Here is a 22,041-nt window from a genome sequence, read left to right as displayed (position 1 = left end):
GTCAAAATAACCATACATTCAACAATAACAATAGTCATACAGTAGAGGACATATACAGGTTGATTGGTCTGTCAGACACTGTCCCTCAACTTATGGCAGGCAGCAATGTAGTGCGCTGCCAACCCACAGCTCTCTGCGTCCTCCCCCAACAGGACGGGTAGCCTGTCCTCATCAGAGAGGTCTTTGAAACATTTAATACGGGTTTCAAATTTGGGGAAATGACACTCTCTAATTGTTTAATATTTTTTACATTTTGTCAGGAAATGCAGCTCTGTCTCAGGTTCTACTGTTGTGCAGTGGTTGCACAGCCTTTCCTCTACAGGGAGCCAGATTTTCGTGGGTCTACCCTTCTCAATGGCAAGGCTGTGCTCACTGAGCCTGTACTTTGTCAAGGTTTTTCTAAGGTTTTGATCAGTAACCATGGTCAAATAGTTAGCCGCAGTGTACTGTTGATTTAGGACCAGATAGCTGAATGAGGGGACTCTTTTCTTTGCTCAGCTCTTGGCATTGCAGGGCTTGGTAATGATATGAGAGGGGGTCACTGTATTTTAGATGTTTCCAAAACTTAATTGCTCTTTTCTGAGTTTTTATTATTAGTGGATATTGGCCTAATTCTGCCCTGCATGCATTGTTTGTGGTTTTCCTCTGGACATGTAGGAGAATCTTACAGAACTCTGCATGTAGGGTTTCAATGGGGTGTTTGTCCCATTTGGTGAAATCTTGTTTTGGAAGTGGACACAATCAATTAGTTTTAGCCAAATTTTAATAGGTATTTCAATTTGAATTTGTTTTTTAATGGCGTAGAATGCCCTGCGTGCTTTCTCTCTCAGTTCACACACACACACACACACACACACACACACACACACACACACACACACACACACACACACACACACACACACACACACACACACACACACACACACGGAACAGTACTCAGCATCCAAGGTTTAAGCCCAAGGTCTGTACATTACTGTACTTCATACATTAGTCCCTGTATTCATAAAGCACTTCTTTGTGTTTGCTATCCCAGATGAGAGCACTTCTACAGTAGTTATATCATCGAATGAGGTTGGATTTGATCTTTCATTCATAAATATCAACCAATAAATTAAATGACTGCCAACAATACTGTATTTAGAGAATAAAAGTCTGCTGCCCCATATCAAACACATCATCTGAAATACTTTCATATTCTTAAGGTGAGTTTGATTTAAGTAGCCTGGCATGAAGAGTTAGACATCGTTCTTTAGGGACTAGTCTAGTAGTTTGGTTGTCAAGCTTGACAAGTTAACTCGAGTTTCACTTCAAAGTATTTCAACTATTTAAACCATATGACTATTTGACCTGCAGTTGAAAGGCCTGGTGTTAGTGTTTTTTTCCCCTTGGTCCTCAATTAGAGAGTGGTCAAGGGGTTAGCGTTAGCATCATTATAATGATGTTGTAGGTGACGCTTCTTCAAAGTCCAATCGCTGACATGCAAAACATTTTGGGACTGTATCAACAGTAGACTAATGAAGAAAAATACCAAAAGATCGTAGTTGGGTGAACTTCCCCTTTAAGGCTATTTATTGGCGGTTGTCGTCGCTGAACTCCCAAGTGGTGCAGCGGTCTAAGGCACTACAGTCCCTGGTTCGAATCCAGGCTCTGGTGTAGGCCGTCATTGTAAATAAGAATTTGTTCTGAACTGACTTGCCTAGTTTAAATAAAGGTTAAATATGTATTTTTTTAATCCATTTACACCAAGGCCGGATGAGTTCCAAATGGCATACTATTCCCCATATAGTGCACTATATTTAACCAAAAGTAGTGCACTATATTTAACCAAAAGTAGTGCACTATTAAGGGAATACAGTGCCATTTGGGATGCACTCCAAGGGGGGGATTGTATAGATTGGGATATGGGAGAATGTATAGATTGGGATATGGGAGATTGGGACCAGCTTGACTTGAAGTATTATAGCTAACGTTACTGACATTAAATTCATATATTTTGGACATCAAGTTGTCAGTGTGTGTGCGTGCGTGCGTGCGTGCGTGCGTGTGTGTGTGTGTGTGTGTGTGTGTGTACACGTTTTACTATATGTGTGAGTACCAGAAGTCCTCACTAGAATAGTAAACCAACTAAAATTCAGAGAAGTGAGGACATTTTGCCAGTCCTCATTTATATTTTTTATTTATTTTAGGCCTAGGGGTTAGGGTTAGAATTAGGGTTAAAATTAGGGTTAAAATTGGGGTTAAAATTAGGGTTAAAATTGAGGTTAGAGGTTATGGTTAGGTTTAGGGTTAGAATTGGGGTTAAAATTAGGGTTAAAATTGAGGTTAGAGGTTATGGTTAGGTTTAGGGTTAGAATTGGAGTTAAGGTTAGGGGTTAGGTTGTTGGTTCCCAAAAAGTCCCCACAATTATGTGAGGTCCTGTGTGTATGGGTGTGTGTGCCCTTCAAAAACAGCCCAGCCCCACCCTAACAACCGGGACCCGGTAACTATGGGCTCACCCGTTCTTATTTCTCCAGTGACGGAATGGGGGAAGTAGAGAGGGAACAATACCCCTCTTTCAGCACAACAGGGTCGTCTGATAACGTACAGCCTGTCTATCCCTCTTCTGTCACATTCTTTTCTTCTGTCCGATGTTACCCTGTACTACATAGGGTAACATCGGACAGAATGTTACCCTGTACTACATAGGATAACATTGGACAGAATGTTACCCTGTACTACATAGGATAACATTGGACAGAATGTTACCCTGTACTACATAGGATAACATTGGACAGAATGTTACCCTGTACTACATAGGATAACATTGGACAGAATGTTACCCTGTACTACATAGGATAACATTGGACAGAATGTTACCCTGTACTACATAGGATAACATTGGACAGAATGTTACCCTGTACTACATAGGATAACATTGGACAGAATGTTACCCTGTACTACATAGGATAACATTGGACAGAATGTTACCCTGTACTACATAGGATAACATTGGGAAAGGGAAAGCCAAGTCAGTTGTACAACTGAATGTCTTTAACTGAATGTGTCTTCCACAGCACCCAGGGAACAGTGGGTTAACTGTTAAGGAGACAAGTACAGAGGTAAGGAGACAATGACACAGGATAGGAGACGAGGAGCAAGGGGTCAAGGAGGGAAGGAAGGGAGCCCTTTAGCAGATTGGAATCTATCTCCAGCTCCATGATGTCACTGGTATGATGTCACTGGTATGATGTCACTGGTATGTCACCGGTATGATGTCACTGGTATGATGTCACTGGTATGATGTCACTGGTATGATGTCACTGGTATGTCACCGGTATGATGTCACTGGTATGATGTCACTGGTATGATGTCACTGGTATGATGTCACTGGTATGATGTCACCTGTATGATGTCAGATCACTGATTGATTTGACAAATGAAGAATGCATATCAAAAGTATTGGAGCAGGACCTGGAACAAAACTCAGTCTGGGCTTCGTCTCAAATGGCACCCTTTTACCTACATAGTGCACTACTTTTGACCAGGGCCCATAGGGAATAGTGTACAATAGCACATTGATAAAAAAAATAAGGATTAAAACACAAAGTCTAGAGACTAATTTCCATTGTGGTCCTGCTTGTCTTAACAGTTCAATAAACAGTAGGGAACAGTGTTACTGTATACTAGACTGATACCATCTACCTCCTTTAACACGGTTACACAGACCCTTACCATTACACTTTACTGTTACACACACACACGCACGCACGCACGCACGCACGCACGCACGCACACACACACACACACACACACACACACACACACACACACTAGCCCCTCTCTCCGTCCTTCACTATACTGTAGTGTACACTACTAACAGTAACTGTATGGTGACTTGAGCTTGAGTGGCGTCACAGATTTCGCTAATTGGCTAATTCTTCTCTGTGTGTGTGTGTGTGTTCTGTGTATTCAGTTGAATGATTCCAGTTGAGTATTTATAGCAGAACCAACAGTAGCTAGCAAGCAATACGGTCATAGCAACTCCAGGCTCTGCGTCCCAAATTCCCCACGTAGTGCACTACTTTTGACCCTATGAGCCCTGGTCAAAAGCAGTGCACTACGTAGGGACTAGGGTACCATTTGACTCACCGCACTGTAACTTTAGCGTCAGCATATTTTACTATAAATCTCATATGTTTTAATGGGGGAAATGTTAGCATGGCTATGCTAATTAAAACAGGATGAAATACGTTTTCGACTGGAATGCTTGCGCTACGTTAGCCTGAGGTGTGAGACAGAGGATGTATCCCAAATAGCACCCTATTCCCTACGTAGTGCACTACTTTTGACCAGAGCCCTGTGGCTCCTGGTCAAAAGTAGTGCACTGTATAAGTAAAGAGACCGTGTTGGGATGCTCAGTCATGTCAAGGGAGAGAGCTGATGTTATCCTTGAGTCCAACAAACTGACTTTCCTCCATATTTGCAGTATTTACAGTCAGAAATGTCATTGAGAGAAACTTATTTTTCAACCTATTTTTCATAAGAGACCTGGTGTATTACTTGTGTATTTGTCGTTGTTTCATCACTCCTGCACATTGCAGATTTCATTTAACTGTTATCACTCACCATATATATATATAGCCGTCTGTGCTCCTTGCAATGCCACCATTCTAGAACCTCTCTTGTTCTGCTATTTCTATACCGTGATGCATTCCTACATTCACAGGGAAGTACAGTATCTGTCTGTACCTCACATTAAGAGCAGCTTTGGATGAGAATAGGGACTCGTACCGTTGTGTTGAATAGACTGAACATTTCACTGTATGCTTATAGGGGAACATCTGTCTGTTGACATTAGCTACAGTCTGAGAGACTGTGTGTGTGTGTGTGTGGTGTGTGTGGTGTGTGTGTGTGTGTGTGTGTGTGTGTGTGTGTGTGTGTGTGTGTGTGTGTGTGTGTGTGTGTGTGTGTGTGTGTGTGTGTGTGTGTGTGTGTGTGTGTGTGTGTGTGTGTGTGTGTGTGTGTGGTCAGGTCTACTGCTTCCGATAGTTAGACTAATACATTAAACAGAAGCACTGGCATAAATTTAAGTTAAAAAAAAAAAATTGCACCACAAAGCAGATTTCATCTGGCCTGGTCCCAGATATGTTTGTGCTCTTTCCAACTCAATTCAATTGGTCAATTATCAAAAGCCCATTTTTTTTTTTTGTCATGACAAGGAGTTTACATGATAGCATATACGGACTGGCACTCAGGCTAGATTTCATTACAGTGCAGCAAATGCAACACAACATGTGTGGAAATGTAATCAACAAAGTCATAAAGAAGTTGTTGCTGGTACTGTCCTTCATTCCACATTCACCATAAAGGATACTAGTGAGGTAGCTTTGTAAGGTACCTGACTACAACCAGTAGTACACGACATGTTCAACGTCCCCTTAAAGAGTGCTAACTGGGCATGTTACATTTCCTGTTACTGTCTCTTGTCCTCGTCATAAAAAAAGGTTAAATTAAGAAGTGAAGTTAGGTGATCAAGTTGCCAGATTTGTTTTCTTTAGCCAGACTAGAACCAGACCTGGCAACCACAGGCTCCCAGTAAGGTGGTCATTATGGTTCAAACTAGAATCAGTTGCCAGGTCTGCCCCTCTTCCCTGGTCAGGGGATTCACTCCAGGCCATTGTTGATTAAAGGGCTGTTCCATTGTCTCCGGGGTACTGGAATTGCTAGGCAACCCTACACTGGGATGAAGGCATCCTTATTGTCCCAGAGAGCAAGTTCACTCACAACCCCCTCCCAAACCCTTAACCCCCTTCAAACCACCCTCCCCCCCAAAAAAAGAGTTTGGGGGCGGGCCAGGGCTTGGGGTGGGGTGTGTGTTTGCGTGTGTGTGTGTGTGTTTGCGAGTGTGTGTTTGCGTGTATGTGTGTGTGTTTGCGTGTGTGTGTGTGTGTGTGTGTGTGTGTGTGTGTGTGTGTGGAATGGGAGGGAGAATAGGGTTGCAGGGATGAGTGGAGAGGGGGTGGGGTTAGGGGAGTGGAGGAGTAGAGGAGGGTGTTTTGTGAGTTTTGGGGGGGGGGTTGTGGAATGGTAATCAGTATGTTTACAATGGCCTGAGGGGGAGTCCTGAGGAGAGTGGGAAACATGAGGAGAGAAAGAGAGAGAGAGAGAAGCAGGGGGAGAGAGAGAGAGAGCAAGGGGCAAGAAAGAAAGAGAGAGGCAGGAGAAAAAGAGAAAGGAGGTGGAGAGAGGAGGTGGAGAGAGAGGAGGTGGAGAGAGTATGCAGTGAGTCAGACTAGAGGTGGACGCCACATTTAGTTTTTTTGTGTTGGGTCTCCACTCCTCCAAGCTTCCACTCTGCCAGCAGGCTAACTGGCTGGTATCTCTGGAGTGTGTATTTACTGCATGTGACTAACTGGTGTTTCCGCTTTGAACAGACTTCAAGAAGCAGCTAACGGGACGGATGTTCTGCAACTTGACTAACTCTGGTGTGTGTGTGTGTGTGTGTGTGTGTGTGTGTGTGTGTGTGTGTGTGTGTGTGTGTGTGTGTGTGTGTGTGTGTGCCTACAGACTTTGAAGAGCAGCTGTATGACACCAAGTTAACAGGCCAGACGTTTCGCCACCCGACAGCTTCCTCCCAGAGTTCTGACGATACGTCCACCACCCTGAGTCGTTCCCCTGTCTCCCTCAACAACAAGAGACCTGAATTCATCTTCCTGGTAAACACCTTTATTTAACTTTACAGTTACCTACTTACTTACCTACTTAAATTGTGTTGCACAATGATGTAAGTCAATAAGTGATCATTTTAGTTAAAGTATGATATATTTGGGCTTGAAGTGCCAAATCTGAATGTGTGACTTCAGATGTTTCAGAGCTGGGTTTTATTTCAATATGACCTATTTATTGGCACTGTTTATTAATCAGAAATACCTGCTTCAAAGTTATTTCTATTCGTGAGTCATCTGAGAGCCAAACAGCTTTTCTCAATAGTCTACACTTGGGTTTCCACTACACAAAACCATCAAAATGGGCTACATTGTACACATTCATGAAAACAAAAATGTGTTTTTTGGGTCTTCATTTAAGGTTAGGGTTAGGCTAAGGTTAGGAGTATGGTTAATGTTAGGGTTAAAGTGACAGGTTTAAAATCCGATTTTAAGAACAGAAAGTCTGGAGAAAGACGTGGTTTGGGACTTTGTGGCTGTGGTAACTAATACAACCCTACACTTGGCTGCCTTGCCATAGAGCAAATTAAAATAATGGGTGTAAACTAATGTTTAGCACCTCCCCTTTTTTACCAGCAAATTAATCATAATCCATTTTCTCATTTGTCAAGTTGCTCTTATTTGTTAGCTAGTCTGCATAAAACTAAATATATTAATATATATTAAAATATATTAACTAATTTCATGATATGATTGCATTTTAGATCCCCACTCCCCCCCGTTGACCCAAAATGAATGGTTTGACCTCTAACTTTTAAGGCAAATTCGTTTTGCATGGCCCTGGGTGTGCAGGGTTGACTCATTTTCGACTATTCCATTGATCCTAAAGAGAAATCTCCACTGACTCGGGGCACTGGGCCAAGTGAAACGAACCTGCTCATTGCTTCAATACACGCTCCAAACCGTTCAATCGTTAGGCTATCCATATTACTGGAGCTTCTATTCTGTCTATTTCTATGGCGGAGTCGAGGCCGCAATTTAGATTACGCAGCTATATATTGATGCGTTATTTAGATAACGCATTGGGGCAGCAGGTAGCCTAGTGGTTAGAGCGTTGGGCCAGTAGCTAAAAGGTTGCTGGAACAAATCCCTGAGCTGACAAGGTCAAAATTTGTTGTTCTGCCCCTGAACAAGGCAGTTAACCCACTGTTCCTAGGCTGTCATTGTAAATAAGAATTTATTCTTAACTGACTTGCCTAGTTAAATAAAGGTTACATTTACATTTTTTTTAATATATATATATAGCTGCACAATGTAGATAACACATTGATTTATAGCTAGCTAGCTTGGTGAAATGATAACAGAGAGAACATATATTATAACTATTTGATAATGTCCGTTTGTCTGGACATTAGTCTGGAATCCGCCACTGTTTCACTGGAATTTTCAAATGGCAAGAGTCCACTGTGTTTCTTTATTGCATGAAAAAAACTCCAAATATATTTTGAATCATTTATTTTCGTGAGCCACTTTCTGCCATTGAAATATTCCGCCTGATTGTGGGGCGTGTTGATACAAATTTAAAGATATTTACATAAACAGCCCCGATTGGCGGATAGGATCGTCTAGACTCTAGAGTCGACCCCACTTACCCCTTCAAAGTAGGAGGATACGTATGCAAATCAAAGATGGCTGGTCATTGGTCAGAATAATCAGATCAGATTGTGATGTCATGCTGTGGACCAGAAACTCCATTCCCCTTGAACAGGATGAAATTCCAGGTGTTTTTTTCTCCAAAAGCAGTATCATAAAGGGCAGTATCATAATTTTCACAATTTCTGTGTAATTATGAGCTCAAAGTTTGGAAATATCATAAAAAAACTGGAAATCTCATTTTTGACTTCACTGCCCCTTTAAGTATTTTTTCTCCAATTTATGCTTTGACTCAGTTATCAGAATATGAACTCTTAAAAGTGAGGTTTTCGCTGGACAGGTACTTTAACTTAACTTTTGCTAGTCCTTTGGTGCCAATATAGTCCAGATAATAGTTGTTTAAAAACATTTGCAATTTATTTTGGTAGAATCCTTCTCTCACTGTTTTCATCAATGTATTATCATGAGATGTCATGAGTTACCTGCATTTTGAAATATTTGCATTAATAAGATAATGCATAGATCCGTGAGATTTACTGAAGACTTTCATTTGACATGACTAGTGTTGGGCTTGACTTACAAGTTAAATACACAAAATTCTTTCTTGGTTTCCAAATGTCAGCCTTCTCTGTACACACTGGACATCCTATTAGTTCTCTGAGATACATTGGAGTAGAAATGGTTAAGATGTCACACAGGGGAGGGGACATTGAGAGGAAACTTATACAAAGGGAATCTTTCTGGATCCACAGGCTGAACACACCGTCTCCTCTTGGCCTTAACGAGGAGTTTGACTTGAAACCGTTTTTATAGTTTCAATTAGTCTAAATTGTGTTTTATTTCTATCCTAGTTGAATATTGTATGTGTATGTATATTACTATAAATATTGATCACATTCTCTGTGTATGATCATATATTTTGATACATTGAATGTGAACATTGTGAAACTATGTTATACATTTTTTACCTCATGTTTCAGGAAGTGATGTCACTGAGTACTGCCCCTATATATAGGACCTTCCACCCCCACCTGGGATATGGATGCCTGATGAAGACCTAAGGGTTAAAAAGTTGTAAATAAATATCACCTGGGAGCATGAGCAGCATTGTGCGGCGTTTTCCAACCTTCTCTGCTTTCCACCGATTTTGAATCTGAATATCTCTCCTTTCCTCTCCTCTCCTCTCCCCCCCACCCACCCCCTCCCCTCTAGCCGGCGTCTAAGGGGCAGGTGTGTGAGGAGGATGAGACCTCCTCAGTAGGAATCAATAGGGGTGTAGACGCATTCCCCTCTCCATCACCCTGTGGGTCAGATCGCCCTCTGGTGGTGTGGAGTAGTACCTCTCTAGGACCCCCCGTGGCCGAGAAACCCCGCTGGCACCTGGGACAACGGACACCCGCTCACCTGCTCCCCCTCGACGTCACAGGTAGGGCATGGTGTGGAAAGAGTGTGTGGGGGTAGTGTGTGTGTGTGTGTGTGTCGGTGTGTGTGTGTGTGTGTGTGTGGTGTGTGTGTGTGTGTGTGTGTGTGTGTGTGTGTGTGTGTGTGTGTGGGTGTGTGTGTGTGTGTGTGTGTGTGTGTGTGTGTGTGGGATATAGCGTTCTGATACTCCAAACCTCTTCCTGGTTTTGGCATACCTGTTTTAGCAGGACGTGTCCCACGTAGGATGGTGTCTGTAATTGGTAGACGGTTCTGATGAGTACGTTGTCGTTTGCATCACTGAGCAGTGCCCAACAAAGTGTCAAATTCGATAGTTTGATGCTACCAACACCCCCTCATCCTTTTCTCTCTCTCTTTCTATCCTGCTACCATCCTCACTGCATCGCTCTCTCTTTCTATCCTGCTATCTTCCTCACTGCATCGCTCTCTCTTTCTATCCTGCTATCATCCTCACTGCATCTCTCTCTCTTTCTATCCTGCTATCATCCTCACTGCATCTCTCTCTCTTTCTATCCTGCTATCATCCTCACTGCATCGCTCTCTCTTTCTATCCTGCTATCATCCTCACTGCATCTCTCTCTCTTTCTATCCTGCTATCATCCTCACTGCATCTCTCTCTCTTTCTATCCTGCTATCATCCTCACTGCATCTCTCTCTCTTTCTATCCTGCTATCATCCTCACTGCATCTCTCTCTCTTTCTATCCTGCTATCATCCTCACTGCATCGCTCTCTCTTTCTATCCTGCTATCATCCTCACTGCATCTCTCTCTCTTTCTATCCTGCTATCATCCTCACTGCATCTCTCTCTCTTTCTATCCTGCTATCATCCTCACTGCATCTCTCTCTCTTTCTATCCTGCTATCATCCTCACTGCATCTCTCTCTCTTTCTATCCTGCTATCATCCTCACTGCATCTCTCTCTCTTTCTATCCTGCTATCATCCTCACTGCATCTCTCTCTCTTTCTATCCTGCTATCACCCTCACTGCATCGCTCTCTCTTTCTATCCTGCTATCATCCTCACTGCATCTCTCTCTCTTTCTATCCTGCTATCATCCTCACTGCATCTCTCTCTCTTTCTATCATGCTATCACCCTCCCTGCATTTCTCTCTGTTTCTCACTGTGTCTCACCCCTTGTCATCTTTCTCCCTCTCTCTCCCCCTGCAATATTTTGACAGTGCAGTAGTGTATTTCTGCCTCTTTGTCTCTGAGTTAGGCCAGCTTGGTAAGGTTAGTTGTAATAGATAGACTGGCTTGGTAAGGTTAGGTGTGATAGATAGACTGGCTTGGTAAGGTTAGGTGTGATAGACTAGCTTGGTAAGGTTAGGTGTGATAGATAGACTGGCTTGGTAAGGTTAGGTGTGATAGGTGTGATTACTGCTGCACCCTCTCTCTCACTCTCTCTCTCCCTCTCCCCCTCTCTCTCTATCCCCTCCCTTCCTCCCTCACTCACTCACTCACTCACTCACTCACCCTCACTCACTCACTCACTCCCTCACTCACTCTCTTTCTCTCTCTCTCTCTCCACTCTCTCGCTATCGCTCACTCACTATCTCTCTCTTTTTCCGTCACTCTCTCTCTGCCATCAGCTTACCATTGCCCTAACGACAGAACAGGTAGCTGTTGCCATGGCAACACACAGTTCTTCCTTCTCTCCCTCCTCTCCTCCTCTCCTCTCTTTGAAAAAAGCTGCAGAGAGAGGGAGAGAGAGAAGGAAAGAGAGAGAGAGAGAGAGAGAGACAGAGGTAGGGATGGTGAGAGGGAGGGAAAACAAACTGGGATGCTGGTCCATGTTGACTCCAATGCGTCCCACAGTTGTGTCAAGTTAGTTGGGTGTCCTTTGGGCGGTGGACCATCCTTGATACACACAGGAAACTGTTGAGCGTGAAAACAGTTCTTGACACAAACCGGTGCGACTGGCACCTATTACCATACGTTCAAAGGCACTTCAATCTTTTGTCTTGTCCATTCATCCTCATATACACAATCCATGTCTCAATTGTCCCAAGGCATAAAAATCATTATTTTTAGCTCTTAAGGACCCGCCCCTTTAAAAAAAAAAAATTCACCTAAAATGACAAACCCAAATCTAACTTCCTGTAGCTCAGGACCCGAAGCAAGGATATGCATATTCTTGATACCATTTGAAAGTCCTGATATAACATAATACAAGGAAAAAAGAAATTGTATTTTTTTGTACCATCGTATTTGAAGATGCAAAAGAAAGGCCATAATGTATTATTCCAGCCCAGGCGCAGTTTAGATTTTGGCCGCTAGATGGCAGCAGTGCATGTGCAAAGTTTTAGACTGGTCCAATGAACCATTGCATTCATGTTCAAAATATGTATCAAGACTGCCCAAATGTACCTAATTGGTTTATTATTAAATATTCAAGTTCATAACTGTGCACTCTCCTCAAACAATAGCATGGTATTCTTTCACTGTAATAGCTACTGTAAATTGGACAGTGCAGTTACATTAACAAGAATTTAAGCTTTCTGCCAATATCAGATACATCTATGTCCTGGGAAATGTTCTTGTTACTTACAACCTCATGCTAATCACATTAGCCTACATTAGCTCAACTGTCCCGCGTGGAACCCACCGATCCTGTAGAGGTTATAACCTGTCTCCTCCCCTTCATTGAAGTGGATTTAACAAGTGACATCAATAAGAGATCATAGATTTCACCTGGATTCACCTGGTCAATCTGTAATGGAAAGAGCAGGTGTTCTTAATGTTTTGTAAACTCAGTGTAGAATGTAATGGCCCATTGGGCACATAGGCCAAGTCAACGTCTACTCCACATTGGTTCAACGTGGAAACGACGTTGATTTAACCAGTGTGTGCCCAGTGGGGAGTTACCCCAGGTCTTTTCTCAGGAGCCAACTCTTAAACTTCAAATAAGGTTTTCGTATTAATGTAGGCAAGCCCAGGAAAATGTTATTCTGATGTTAAGTGATCCCTAATTATCAATATGACAACCTTAAATCCTTTCTGTTTTTATCCATGGATAACTCAACAGTCTCCCCCCTCTCTCCTCCTTCTCTCCCTAGGTGAGGGTAAAATCCTGGGCGTAGACCTCCTCCAGGGCTCCTGTTCCCCCTCTCTGTCCCTGGGCTGCGGCGTCACCGGTCAGCCCCGGTCTCTGGAGCCCATCTCAGACACCCCTGTCCAGCACCTTACCCTGAGGAAGACCCACAGTGACCTGGACCCCAGCCTCAGCCTGCCCCAGTCCCCCCGGACGCCCCCTCCTACCATGGGCACCATGGACCACTCTGCTACCCTTCTCTGCTCCAACTCCCCGTCTCAGTCCTGGAATGGCCCTAAAGGCTCTACCTTCTCTCCTGGTGTCTGGAGTGAGGCCTATAGTTATAATTTAGCTCCCAATCCGCTAGGAAAGGGACCGGCGACCATGCCCAAAACGGTGGGGATGGTTGGGGGGGTAGGGGGGCAGGGTGGGGGGTTGTTGTGCCCCTCTCAGACCAGTTTGGGACTCTCCGGGAGCTCGGGGTCGCAGTCTCACTCTAGTTCGTTCACGTCGATATCGGAGCCGTCCGGTCTCAGGCACCCGGTAACCATGGTTATGACGACGGGGAGGCGGAGCGAGACAGAGGGCGCGGCGGCTAGCCCCGCAGGGGGACAGATGGGGTCAGAAAGAGGGGTGGGAGGAGGAGAAAGGAGGGAGAGGTCGGCATATTCCATCGCTGCGGCCAACGCATTCAAGTTCCGCGAGCGCTCTCTCTCCACGCCGACAGACTCCGGTTCGTTCTGCTCCACAGATAACGTCAGTGGCGGGATGTACAGTGTCACTGCGGTAACAGGAGCCGGTAACGGGACGAACGGGGGTGTTCCAACAGAAATGCACAGCCACCACCACTATCAGCTCCGTGGTGAGAAGGGGGAGAGCTATGCCCTCCTGTATCCCAGCGGGAGCTCCGAGGACGGTAGCGCCAGCGTCGACAACATCTCCGTAACCGACGGCAGCTTCCCCCAGGACGGTCGCCTACGGTTACGCTCTCGCTCCATCTCGCTAAAGAAGTCCAAACACAAACCCCCTCCGCCGGTCCGGAGCGTCTCTCTCATGAAGAATTTAGGGGACACCGATGGGTGTGTACACGGCCGTGACAGGGGTCACTACCGGGATGGACGCCCAAAATCCCTCCACATCCCACGGGAACACCTCCAGGACTTCCAGCCAGACTTTCTCCTACCCTCCTCCTCCTGCCGCTCCAAGCCTGATCTGGAGGATCCCGAGCTGGGCTACGGTGGGATGGATGGGCCCCCTGGCCTGGAGGTCCAAGGACCCGACAACACGGAGCTGTCCTCCCCAGCCCACTGGCAGCTGGGGGAGTGGAAGTCTTCTGATCCCTACCAGTCATGGTCTGGGTCTAGCACCGCCACAGGGACTACTGTCGTAGACTGTATAAAGGTAAGACTAGTCTAGGCACTTAGGGCCACATCCAGACTTGAGATAAGATGTTTAACATGGATTTAAGTAAAACGTTTTACTAAAGTCCATGTTCTGTTGATTTAAGTCCATTTTAAAAGTTAAGTCTGAATAGGGCCCTAAGTACTTTTCTACTTGTGGAAAGCCACAGGGGTTTGTGTGTTGTATGTATTGTGTCATGCAGGGCTCTCTCTTCCTGGAGATCTACAGTCCAAGCCCAACCTAACAGTCTGATTCAGCTAACAGTCTTGGTGAGATCTCCAGGAGGAGGGTTGGATAGCGCTGGTGTAATGTAGGATTTTTGCTGATGTACGACCAGGAAGATTATGTTTTTAACCATACATGGCTAATAAAAATGTAATCTTATCTAATCTAATCCAAGGTTCGAGGCAGTTCAGAGTCTCTCCTGGATTCCCCGTCTACATCCCGAGCCTCCTCCCCCTCCCTCCTCTCCATCGAGTCGACCAAAGCCTCCTCCCCCTTCAAACCTCCAGGACTCATGTCCCCTTCCAGCGGCTACTCTAGCCAATCAGAGACACCCACGCCCATCACCCCCTCCAATCAGGTCGCGGGAACAACAACAGGGCCCGCCTCCACATTGGGGTGTAAGATGCGCCCCAAAATCCCTGAGAGGAAGTCTTCGCTGCCTGTGACCTCGCCGCGTGACCCAGCCTCCCGGTCGAGGCTTTCCTTCGAGATGCCGGTTAACGCTCATCTAGACTTGTCCTCCATCAAACCGAAACAGAAGGCCAGCAGGCGTCATTCTGACACATCCACTGCAGCCAAGCCCGGTAAACTGAGTTCCGGCAGTCAATCATCTCTCCCCGTGGTGACCACGAACGAGCTCCGGAACATTCGCCTGCGTTCCGTCTCCCGTAATGACCTGGAGGACTTCCCAGACGGAGCGTCTGATGACATCATCGAGGAGGAGCAGGGTCGTGACCTTTCCCCCCCGCCCGTCACCCCTGGTGTCAACTCCCTCGGGCCCCTCGTTGCCTCCAAGCCCAAGCCTCCGGTCGCAGTGAAACCCCCGTTACCCAAACGGCCCTTCAGCCTCCTCCTCAAGTGCCCCTCCTCCTCCCCCGTTGCCTCCGACTCCCCCCCTACCTCCCCCATTGACCCTCCCCGGCCCATGCCCAACCCCAGCATTTACATGGTGGTAGGTAGGAAGCCCAAGCTGAAGAAAGCCCTCCCTTACCCCCCCACTAGCCCTTGTAGACCCCTGGACCAAACCCAAACCTTCCCTCTCCATCACCACCAGGGTCTCTACAATCTCCCCTCCTTCCCCCACATCCAGTCCCTGTACGACCTCCCTCCTCTCCCCCTGCCCCAGCCACTGCTGGAGGACCCCGCCTTGGAGCCGGAGTTCGACCCAGACTTGGAGCTCCATCTTGGGCCTGAGGGTGGATGGTCGCTTCCCTCTCCCTGTAGTAACCTGGAGGTGGTGGAGACTCAGGATAAGAGCAGGACTCTCCCTAGCAGGATGACCATCTCCTGTCTGGCCGAACTGGACAAGAAGAAACCCAAGGTAGGCCCCAGTCTGTCTGTCTGTCTCTCTCTTTCTCTGTCTCTCTCTCTTTCTCCATCAGTGGCAGTAAGTGCCGTTTAAGATGAGGGAGGACAAAAAATGTTTTCATGAGCTTGGCCATATTTTTATTACAGCATATTGGATGACTCTCATTCATATTCCATTCATCCAATGTAACAGCGATAGGTTTAGGCCACTATATGATCCTCAAATATTCCCCATACCCATCATGAGGTTGCTACAACCTAGCCTATGAATGAAAGTTTACAACGTAGGTGCCCACAGTTCGAGAGACAAATTTGAGGTGACACATGGACAGACAGTGACATTCAATACCGCCTTGCACACTCTTGCCTGCATCTAGCTGATATAGGGTGTAATCATTAATCTAACATTTGCAATCGAGAGTTTCTATTGGACAAATTCAGGTATGTATATTCCCGTTTTTTCCCGTTTAAGAAAAACTAATTCCAACAAAATCGCGAATTAATACACCGCTGATCACGTGTAAACACAGTTCACTTTCATAGCAGCCACATTGTATTCCTTCTTGCATCTATGCGCTCTCCTTTCATCTCTTCCCTTCACTTGTGTTCTTCAATACACAACACATCTGCTGTATGTGACCAGGCGCAAAACCCTTTCCAAGCTACACACAGCCTACGTCGTCGAAAACATATTAGCTAAGGTAACGTCATAGTCAACATAGTTAATGGACCTAGCATGTTAGTAAACCCGCTTCATGCAGTAATGTTACAGTGTACAGTCAGTAAGCAGTTACACCGGCGGGCCCCGGTGGCAATAAATTTATAATAATAAAAGCTTACCATGACTTGGAAGAATCCCAGTGTTGTGTTGGAAAGTCATAGCCAGCTAGCTAACGTAGCATCCCTCTGTTTGAGCAGGGTGTTTCAGTAGGATAAACTAGCTAGCTGCATTTGCTTGCTAAGTAAGTGAAACTGAAAGTGAAAAAAATGAAGATCTCTCTATCTCTCTCTCTATTTCTCCCTTGCCTCTCCTTCATTTTGGAAGAAATGTATTTGTTAAAAAATTTTCAACTATTGTCTTTGTCTTTGAGTCAACTACTCACCACATGTTATGCACTGCAGTGCTAACTAGCTGTAGCTTATTCTTTCAGTACGAGATTAATTCTCAAATCCTTTGATTGAGTGGACGACATGTCAGTTCATGCTGCAAGAGCGCTGATAGGTTGGAGGACCTCCTCCGGAAGTTGTCATAATTACTGTGTAAGTCTGTGGAAGGGGTTGTCAATGTCAATGTACCCAGAGGAGGACGGAAGCTATCTGTCCTCCGGCTACACCATGGTGCTACCCTACAGAGTGCTATTGAGGTTACTGTAGACCTTATTTGCAAAACAGTGTGTTTTAATCAATTATTTGGTGACGTGATTATAAACTCAGCAAAAAAAGAAATATCCTCTCACTGTCAACTGCTTTTATTTTCAGCTAACTTAACATGTGTAAATATGTGTATGAACATAGCAAGATTAAACAACTGAGACATTAACTGAACAAGTTCCACAGACATGTGACTACCAGAAATGGAATAATGTGTCCCTGAATAATGGATGGGTCAAAATCAAAAGTAACAGTCAGTATCTGGTGTGGCCACCAGCTGCATTAAGTACTGCATTGCATCTCTTCCTCATGGACTGCACCAGATTTGCCAGTTCTTGTTGTGAGATGTTACCCTACTCTTCCACAAAAGCACCTGCAAGTTCCCAGACATGTCTGGGGGGAATGGCCCTAGCCCTCACCCTCCGATCCAACAGGTCCCAGACGTGCTCAATGGGATTGAGATCCGGGCTCTTCGCTGGACATGACAGAACACTGACATTCTTGCAGGAAATCACGCACAGAACGAGCAGTATGGCTGGTGTCATTGTCATAATGGAGAGTCATATCAGGATGAGCCTGCAGGAAGGGTACCACATGAGGGAGGAGGATGTCTTCCCTGTAACGCACAGCGTTGAGATTGCCTGCAATGACAACAAGCTCAGTCCGATGATGCTGTGACATACCGCCCCAGACCATGACAGACCCTCCACCTTCAAATCGATCCAGCTCCAGAGTACAGGTCTCGGTGTAACGCTCATTCCTTCGAAGATAAACGCGAATCCGACCATCACCCCTGGTAAGACAAAACCGCGACTCGTCAGTGAAGAGAACCTTTTGCTAGTCCTGTCTGGTCCAGCGACGGTGGGTTTGTGCGACGTTGTTGCCAGTGATGTCTGGTAAGGACCTGCCTTACAACAGGCCTATCAGCCCTCAGTCCAGCTTCTCTCAGCCTATTGCGGACAGTCTGAGCACTGATGGACGGATTGTGCGTTCCTGATGTAACTCGGGCAGCTGTTGTTGCCATCCTGTACCTGTCCGGCAGCTGTGATGTTTGGATGTACCGATCCTGTGCAGGTGTTGTTACATGTGGTCTGCCACTGCGAGGACGATCAGCTGTCTGTCCTGTCTCCCTGTAGTGCTGTCTTAGGCGTCTCACAGTGCGGACATTGCAATTTTTTGCCCTGGCCACATCTGCAGTCCTCATGCCTCCTTGCATCATGCCTAAGGCACATTCCCGCAGATGAGCAGGGACCCTGGGCATCTTTTGGTGTTGTTAAGAGTCAGTAGAAAGGCCTCTTTAGTGTCCTAAGTTTTTCATAACTGTGACCTTAATTGCTTTCTGTCTGTAAGCTGTTAGTGTCTTAACGACCGTTCCACAGGTGCATGTTCATTAATTGTTTATGGTTCATTGAACAGGCATGGGAAACAGTGTTTAAACCCTTTACAATGAAGATCTGTGAAGTTATTTGGATTTTTACGAATTATCTTTGAAAGACAGGGTCTCAGTTAATTTTTTTTTGCAGAATTTTTTTAGTATAGTTTTATCTAAAAAGGATAACTTTTTAAATGTTTGACCATTTACATTTTTATAAAATTCACTGAGGATGGTACTCCCATTCCTTCTCTGAGGAGCCTCCGCTGCTTTCCAAATAATCTACATATATTACCTGTATGTATTTTGACTACTTCCTGCCAGAAACGAAATACTTTGACTACTTCCGGCTACAAACCAAATACTTTGACCACTTCCTGCTACAAACCAAATTGTCCTTTAGTTATCATGGAGACAATCCACTAATTCTGAATCTCTCCTCAAGGTTCCTCCACCAGTTCCCAAGAAGCCCAACAGTCTCCTTCTTCCCTCCAACTCCACCACGGTGCATTCCAACGGTACCACTGACAGACAGGGAACACAGATGGACGGCCCAGCCGCTCTCCGCTCTCCTGTTGGAGCGTTCCCACCTGAGGAGATTCCCGGTAAAGAGGAAAACCAGGAAAACCAACTGGGAACAGATGAACTGGGAACAGATGAGGAGAGCTCAATGGAGTCTCCATTACAGTCTTCATTGCATGATTGTTCTCTTACAGACCTGGAGGGGAGGATGGCCACTGTAGAGATAGGGACAGGTATGTGTATAATGTTATGACAGGGAATTCATTAATGACAGCTGGAATTCAGATCCTGTCAGAATAAGGACACGTGTTACAGTTCAAACTACTGTTTCTGATTCTCTTCAGTTGTTAGTTGATGTGTAAGTGGTTCCCATAGCAATTTTAAAAAAACATAACTACCAATACTGTTTTTATTCATTGTTAATTGTTTTCTTAATTTATTGACTGGTTAATTGATAGAAATGTTTCTCATCGTAGAGAGGAACTGACCAATCCTATTGTCTCCAGGTGATGATGCAGTGGAGGAGAACGTTGAGCAGAGTAGTTTGGACTTTAGTGGTAAAACGGAACTCCACATCACCGAGGAAACGGATGATGATGTCGGTGGACACACACCCAACACACACAACATGGAGGACCTCTTCACCAAAATACACAGGTACGCCAACAAACATACATTTATTTGAAAACCGGTAAAAAATTGTATTTAACAGTCAAAGAAACAAATAACAATGATATCTACTGTTTTCCAGTATGTATGAATCATTCTAAGCATATTAACAACTATACATGTTTTACCTTACAATGTTTTTTACTCTGAAAAGTCTAAAATGACATTCTACTTCTCTCCTCCCTCCAGGTCGAAGAGAAAAGTCCTGGGTCGTAAAGAACGAGGGGACTCATTCGGCAGCCGCCAGAGTCTGGTCTCCCCAGTGAAGCACAGCACCAGCGGGGGTGACCTCCAAACCTTGACCCTGGGCTCCACGCTGCGGTCCAGCTCGCGGAACGACAACTTCATGGCCCTGTTACAGAAGAAGGGCAGTAAGTCCAGCAGGGGAGGGACACGCCTCTCTGCCATGGAACTCCTCAAGAGCACAAACCCCCTCGCGCGACGCATCACGGAATTCTCGGCGTCGTCGGATGGAGGAGGGGATACGACCACCGGTAATAACGGGACCAGACCGCCCCAGGACCAATGAGTCCCGGACCGACCCTCTCTCTCTCCTACTAAAGAGATTCTTACTGTAACCTCACCAACACCAATAGCTGGCTGGCAAAGTAGAGGTTGAATATATAACCACTTGTCAACCATTGATCGACCATGTAAACGGACCGTTGATGGAAGAATGAATATCCAACCAGACCACTCAACCACTGATGGACCGATCATTAACCGCCCAAGGGTTGGACACGATGGTCACAGCTGTCATCAAAAGAGTTTTGTTTCTAAACACGGTCCATCCTGTTATGAAGGTGTTTCATTTGCTAAGGTCTCAACGCAGTCCAACCTGTTATGAAGGTGTTTCATTTGCTAAGGTCTCAACGCAGTCCAACCTGTTATGAAGGGTTTCATTTGCTGCGTTGGAGGAATTTTGAGTCAATGCTTCGACTCACCAATCCTGTTCACGTATTTATACTTTGCTGTGTGAATGGTACTGTGGATCCAGGCTCATTGTGTGAATACTATACTAGGGAAAGAAGGATAGATTAGATAATACCTTCACTCTGGGAGCCTGAACGTATGACTGGCAATGATGTGGAAATGAATCTGATTCAACCATGGAAACACCACCAATGTCTACTATCAACGGGCCATCCAAAAACTGCCAGATTACAGGCCAATGCTGGTAAAATAAACCACATTGAACTTAAGTCTTTTGAATACATGGTGTGGGTGTGTGTTATATTAAAAACGAGAATGGTCATATACTATGGTTATTACGGTCCAAAACATTCTACAGGAAGATTGACTGTTGGACCTGGTACCAAGCCCTGCTCCTTTACATTTGAATCAAAGTAGTTGGACGACATCATACAGAGGTAGTTCACAACAACGACATCATACAGAGGTAGTTCACAACAACGACGGCATACAGAGGTAGTTCACAACAACGACATCATACAGAGGTAGTTCACAACAACGACATCACACAGAGGTAGTTCACAACAACGACATCATACAGAGGTAGTTCACAACAACGACATCATACAGAGGTAGTTCACAACAACGACATCATACAGAGGTAGTTCACAACAACGACATCATACAGAGGTAGTTCACAACAACGACATCACACAGAGGTAGTTCACAACAACGACATCATACAGAGGTAGTTCACAACAACGACATCATACAGAGGTAGTTCACAACAACGACATCACACAGAGGTAGTTCACAACAACGACATCACACAGAGGTAGTTCACAACAACGACATCACACAGAGGTAGTTCACAACAACGACATCATACAGAGGTAGTTCACAACAACGACATCACACAGAGGTAGTTCACAACAACGACACCACACAGAGGTAGTTCACAACAACGACATCATACAGAGGTAGTTCACAACAACGACATCACACAGAGGTAGTTCACAACAACGACATCACACAGAGGTAGTTCACAACAACGACATCATACAGAGGTAGTTCACAACAACGACATCACACAGAGGTAGTTCACAACAACGACATCACACAGAGGTAGTTCACAACAACGACATCACACAGAGGTAGTTCACAACAACGACATCACACAGAGGTAGTTCACAACAACGACATCACACAGAGGTAGTTCACAACAACGACATCACACAGAGGTAGTTCACAACAACGACATCACACAGAGGTAGTTCACAACAACGACATCACACAGAGGTAGTTCACAACAACGGCACATCAACGCCTGTGTCATCCGTGTTCTATGTTTGGTTTATGTTAAAAACATTTAATTTGAGATAGAAGGCCATATAATATTTAACTTGTACAACGATATGCATACCTACCGTATAACCTGAAATAGATCAGCTTGAACTGTTTGAAGAGACTATGTATACTAGTACAACT

General features: G+C 45.1%; 1 protein-coding gene across 1 annotated transcript in view; it reads left to right on the top strand.

Annotated features, from left to right (window-relative positions):
* LOC106578054 (NHS-like protein 2) overlaps window positions 1-20,909 on the top strand; it is a 99,210-nt gene extending 78,301 nt beyond the window's left edge. Inside the window, exons 3-9 of the mRNA XM_082964590.1 lie at window positions 6,551-6,699; window positions 9,514-9,727; window positions 12,799-14,174; window positions 14,575-15,720; window positions 18,896-19,205; window positions 19,479-19,629; window positions 19,831-20,909. Of these exons, the coding sequence (XP_082820716.1) occupies window positions 6,551-6,699; window positions 9,514-9,727; window positions 12,799-14,174; window positions 14,575-15,720; window positions 18,896-19,205; window positions 19,479-19,629; window positions 19,831-20,170 (3,686 nt within the window). The 3' untranslated portion in view covers window positions 20,171-20,909. The remainder of the gene's footprint in view (window positions 1-6,550; window positions 6,700-9,513; window positions 9,728-12,798; window positions 14,175-14,574; window positions 15,721-18,895; window positions 19,206-19,478; window positions 19,630-19,830) is intronic.
* The last annotated feature ends 1,132 nt before the right edge of the window (window positions 20,910-22,041 follow it).

The sequence above is a fragment of the Salmo salar genome, chromosome 18 (assembly GCF_965601325.2).
Source record: "Salmo salar chromosome 18, fSalSal1, whole genome shotgun sequence".
Taxonomy (NCBI): domain Eukaryota; kingdom Metazoa; phylum Chordata; class Actinopteri; order Salmoniformes; family Salmonidae; genus Salmo; species Salmo salar.
The sequence above is the reverse complement of the archived record's forward strand: the minus strand, read 5'-3'. Positions and strand labels throughout refer to the sequence as shown.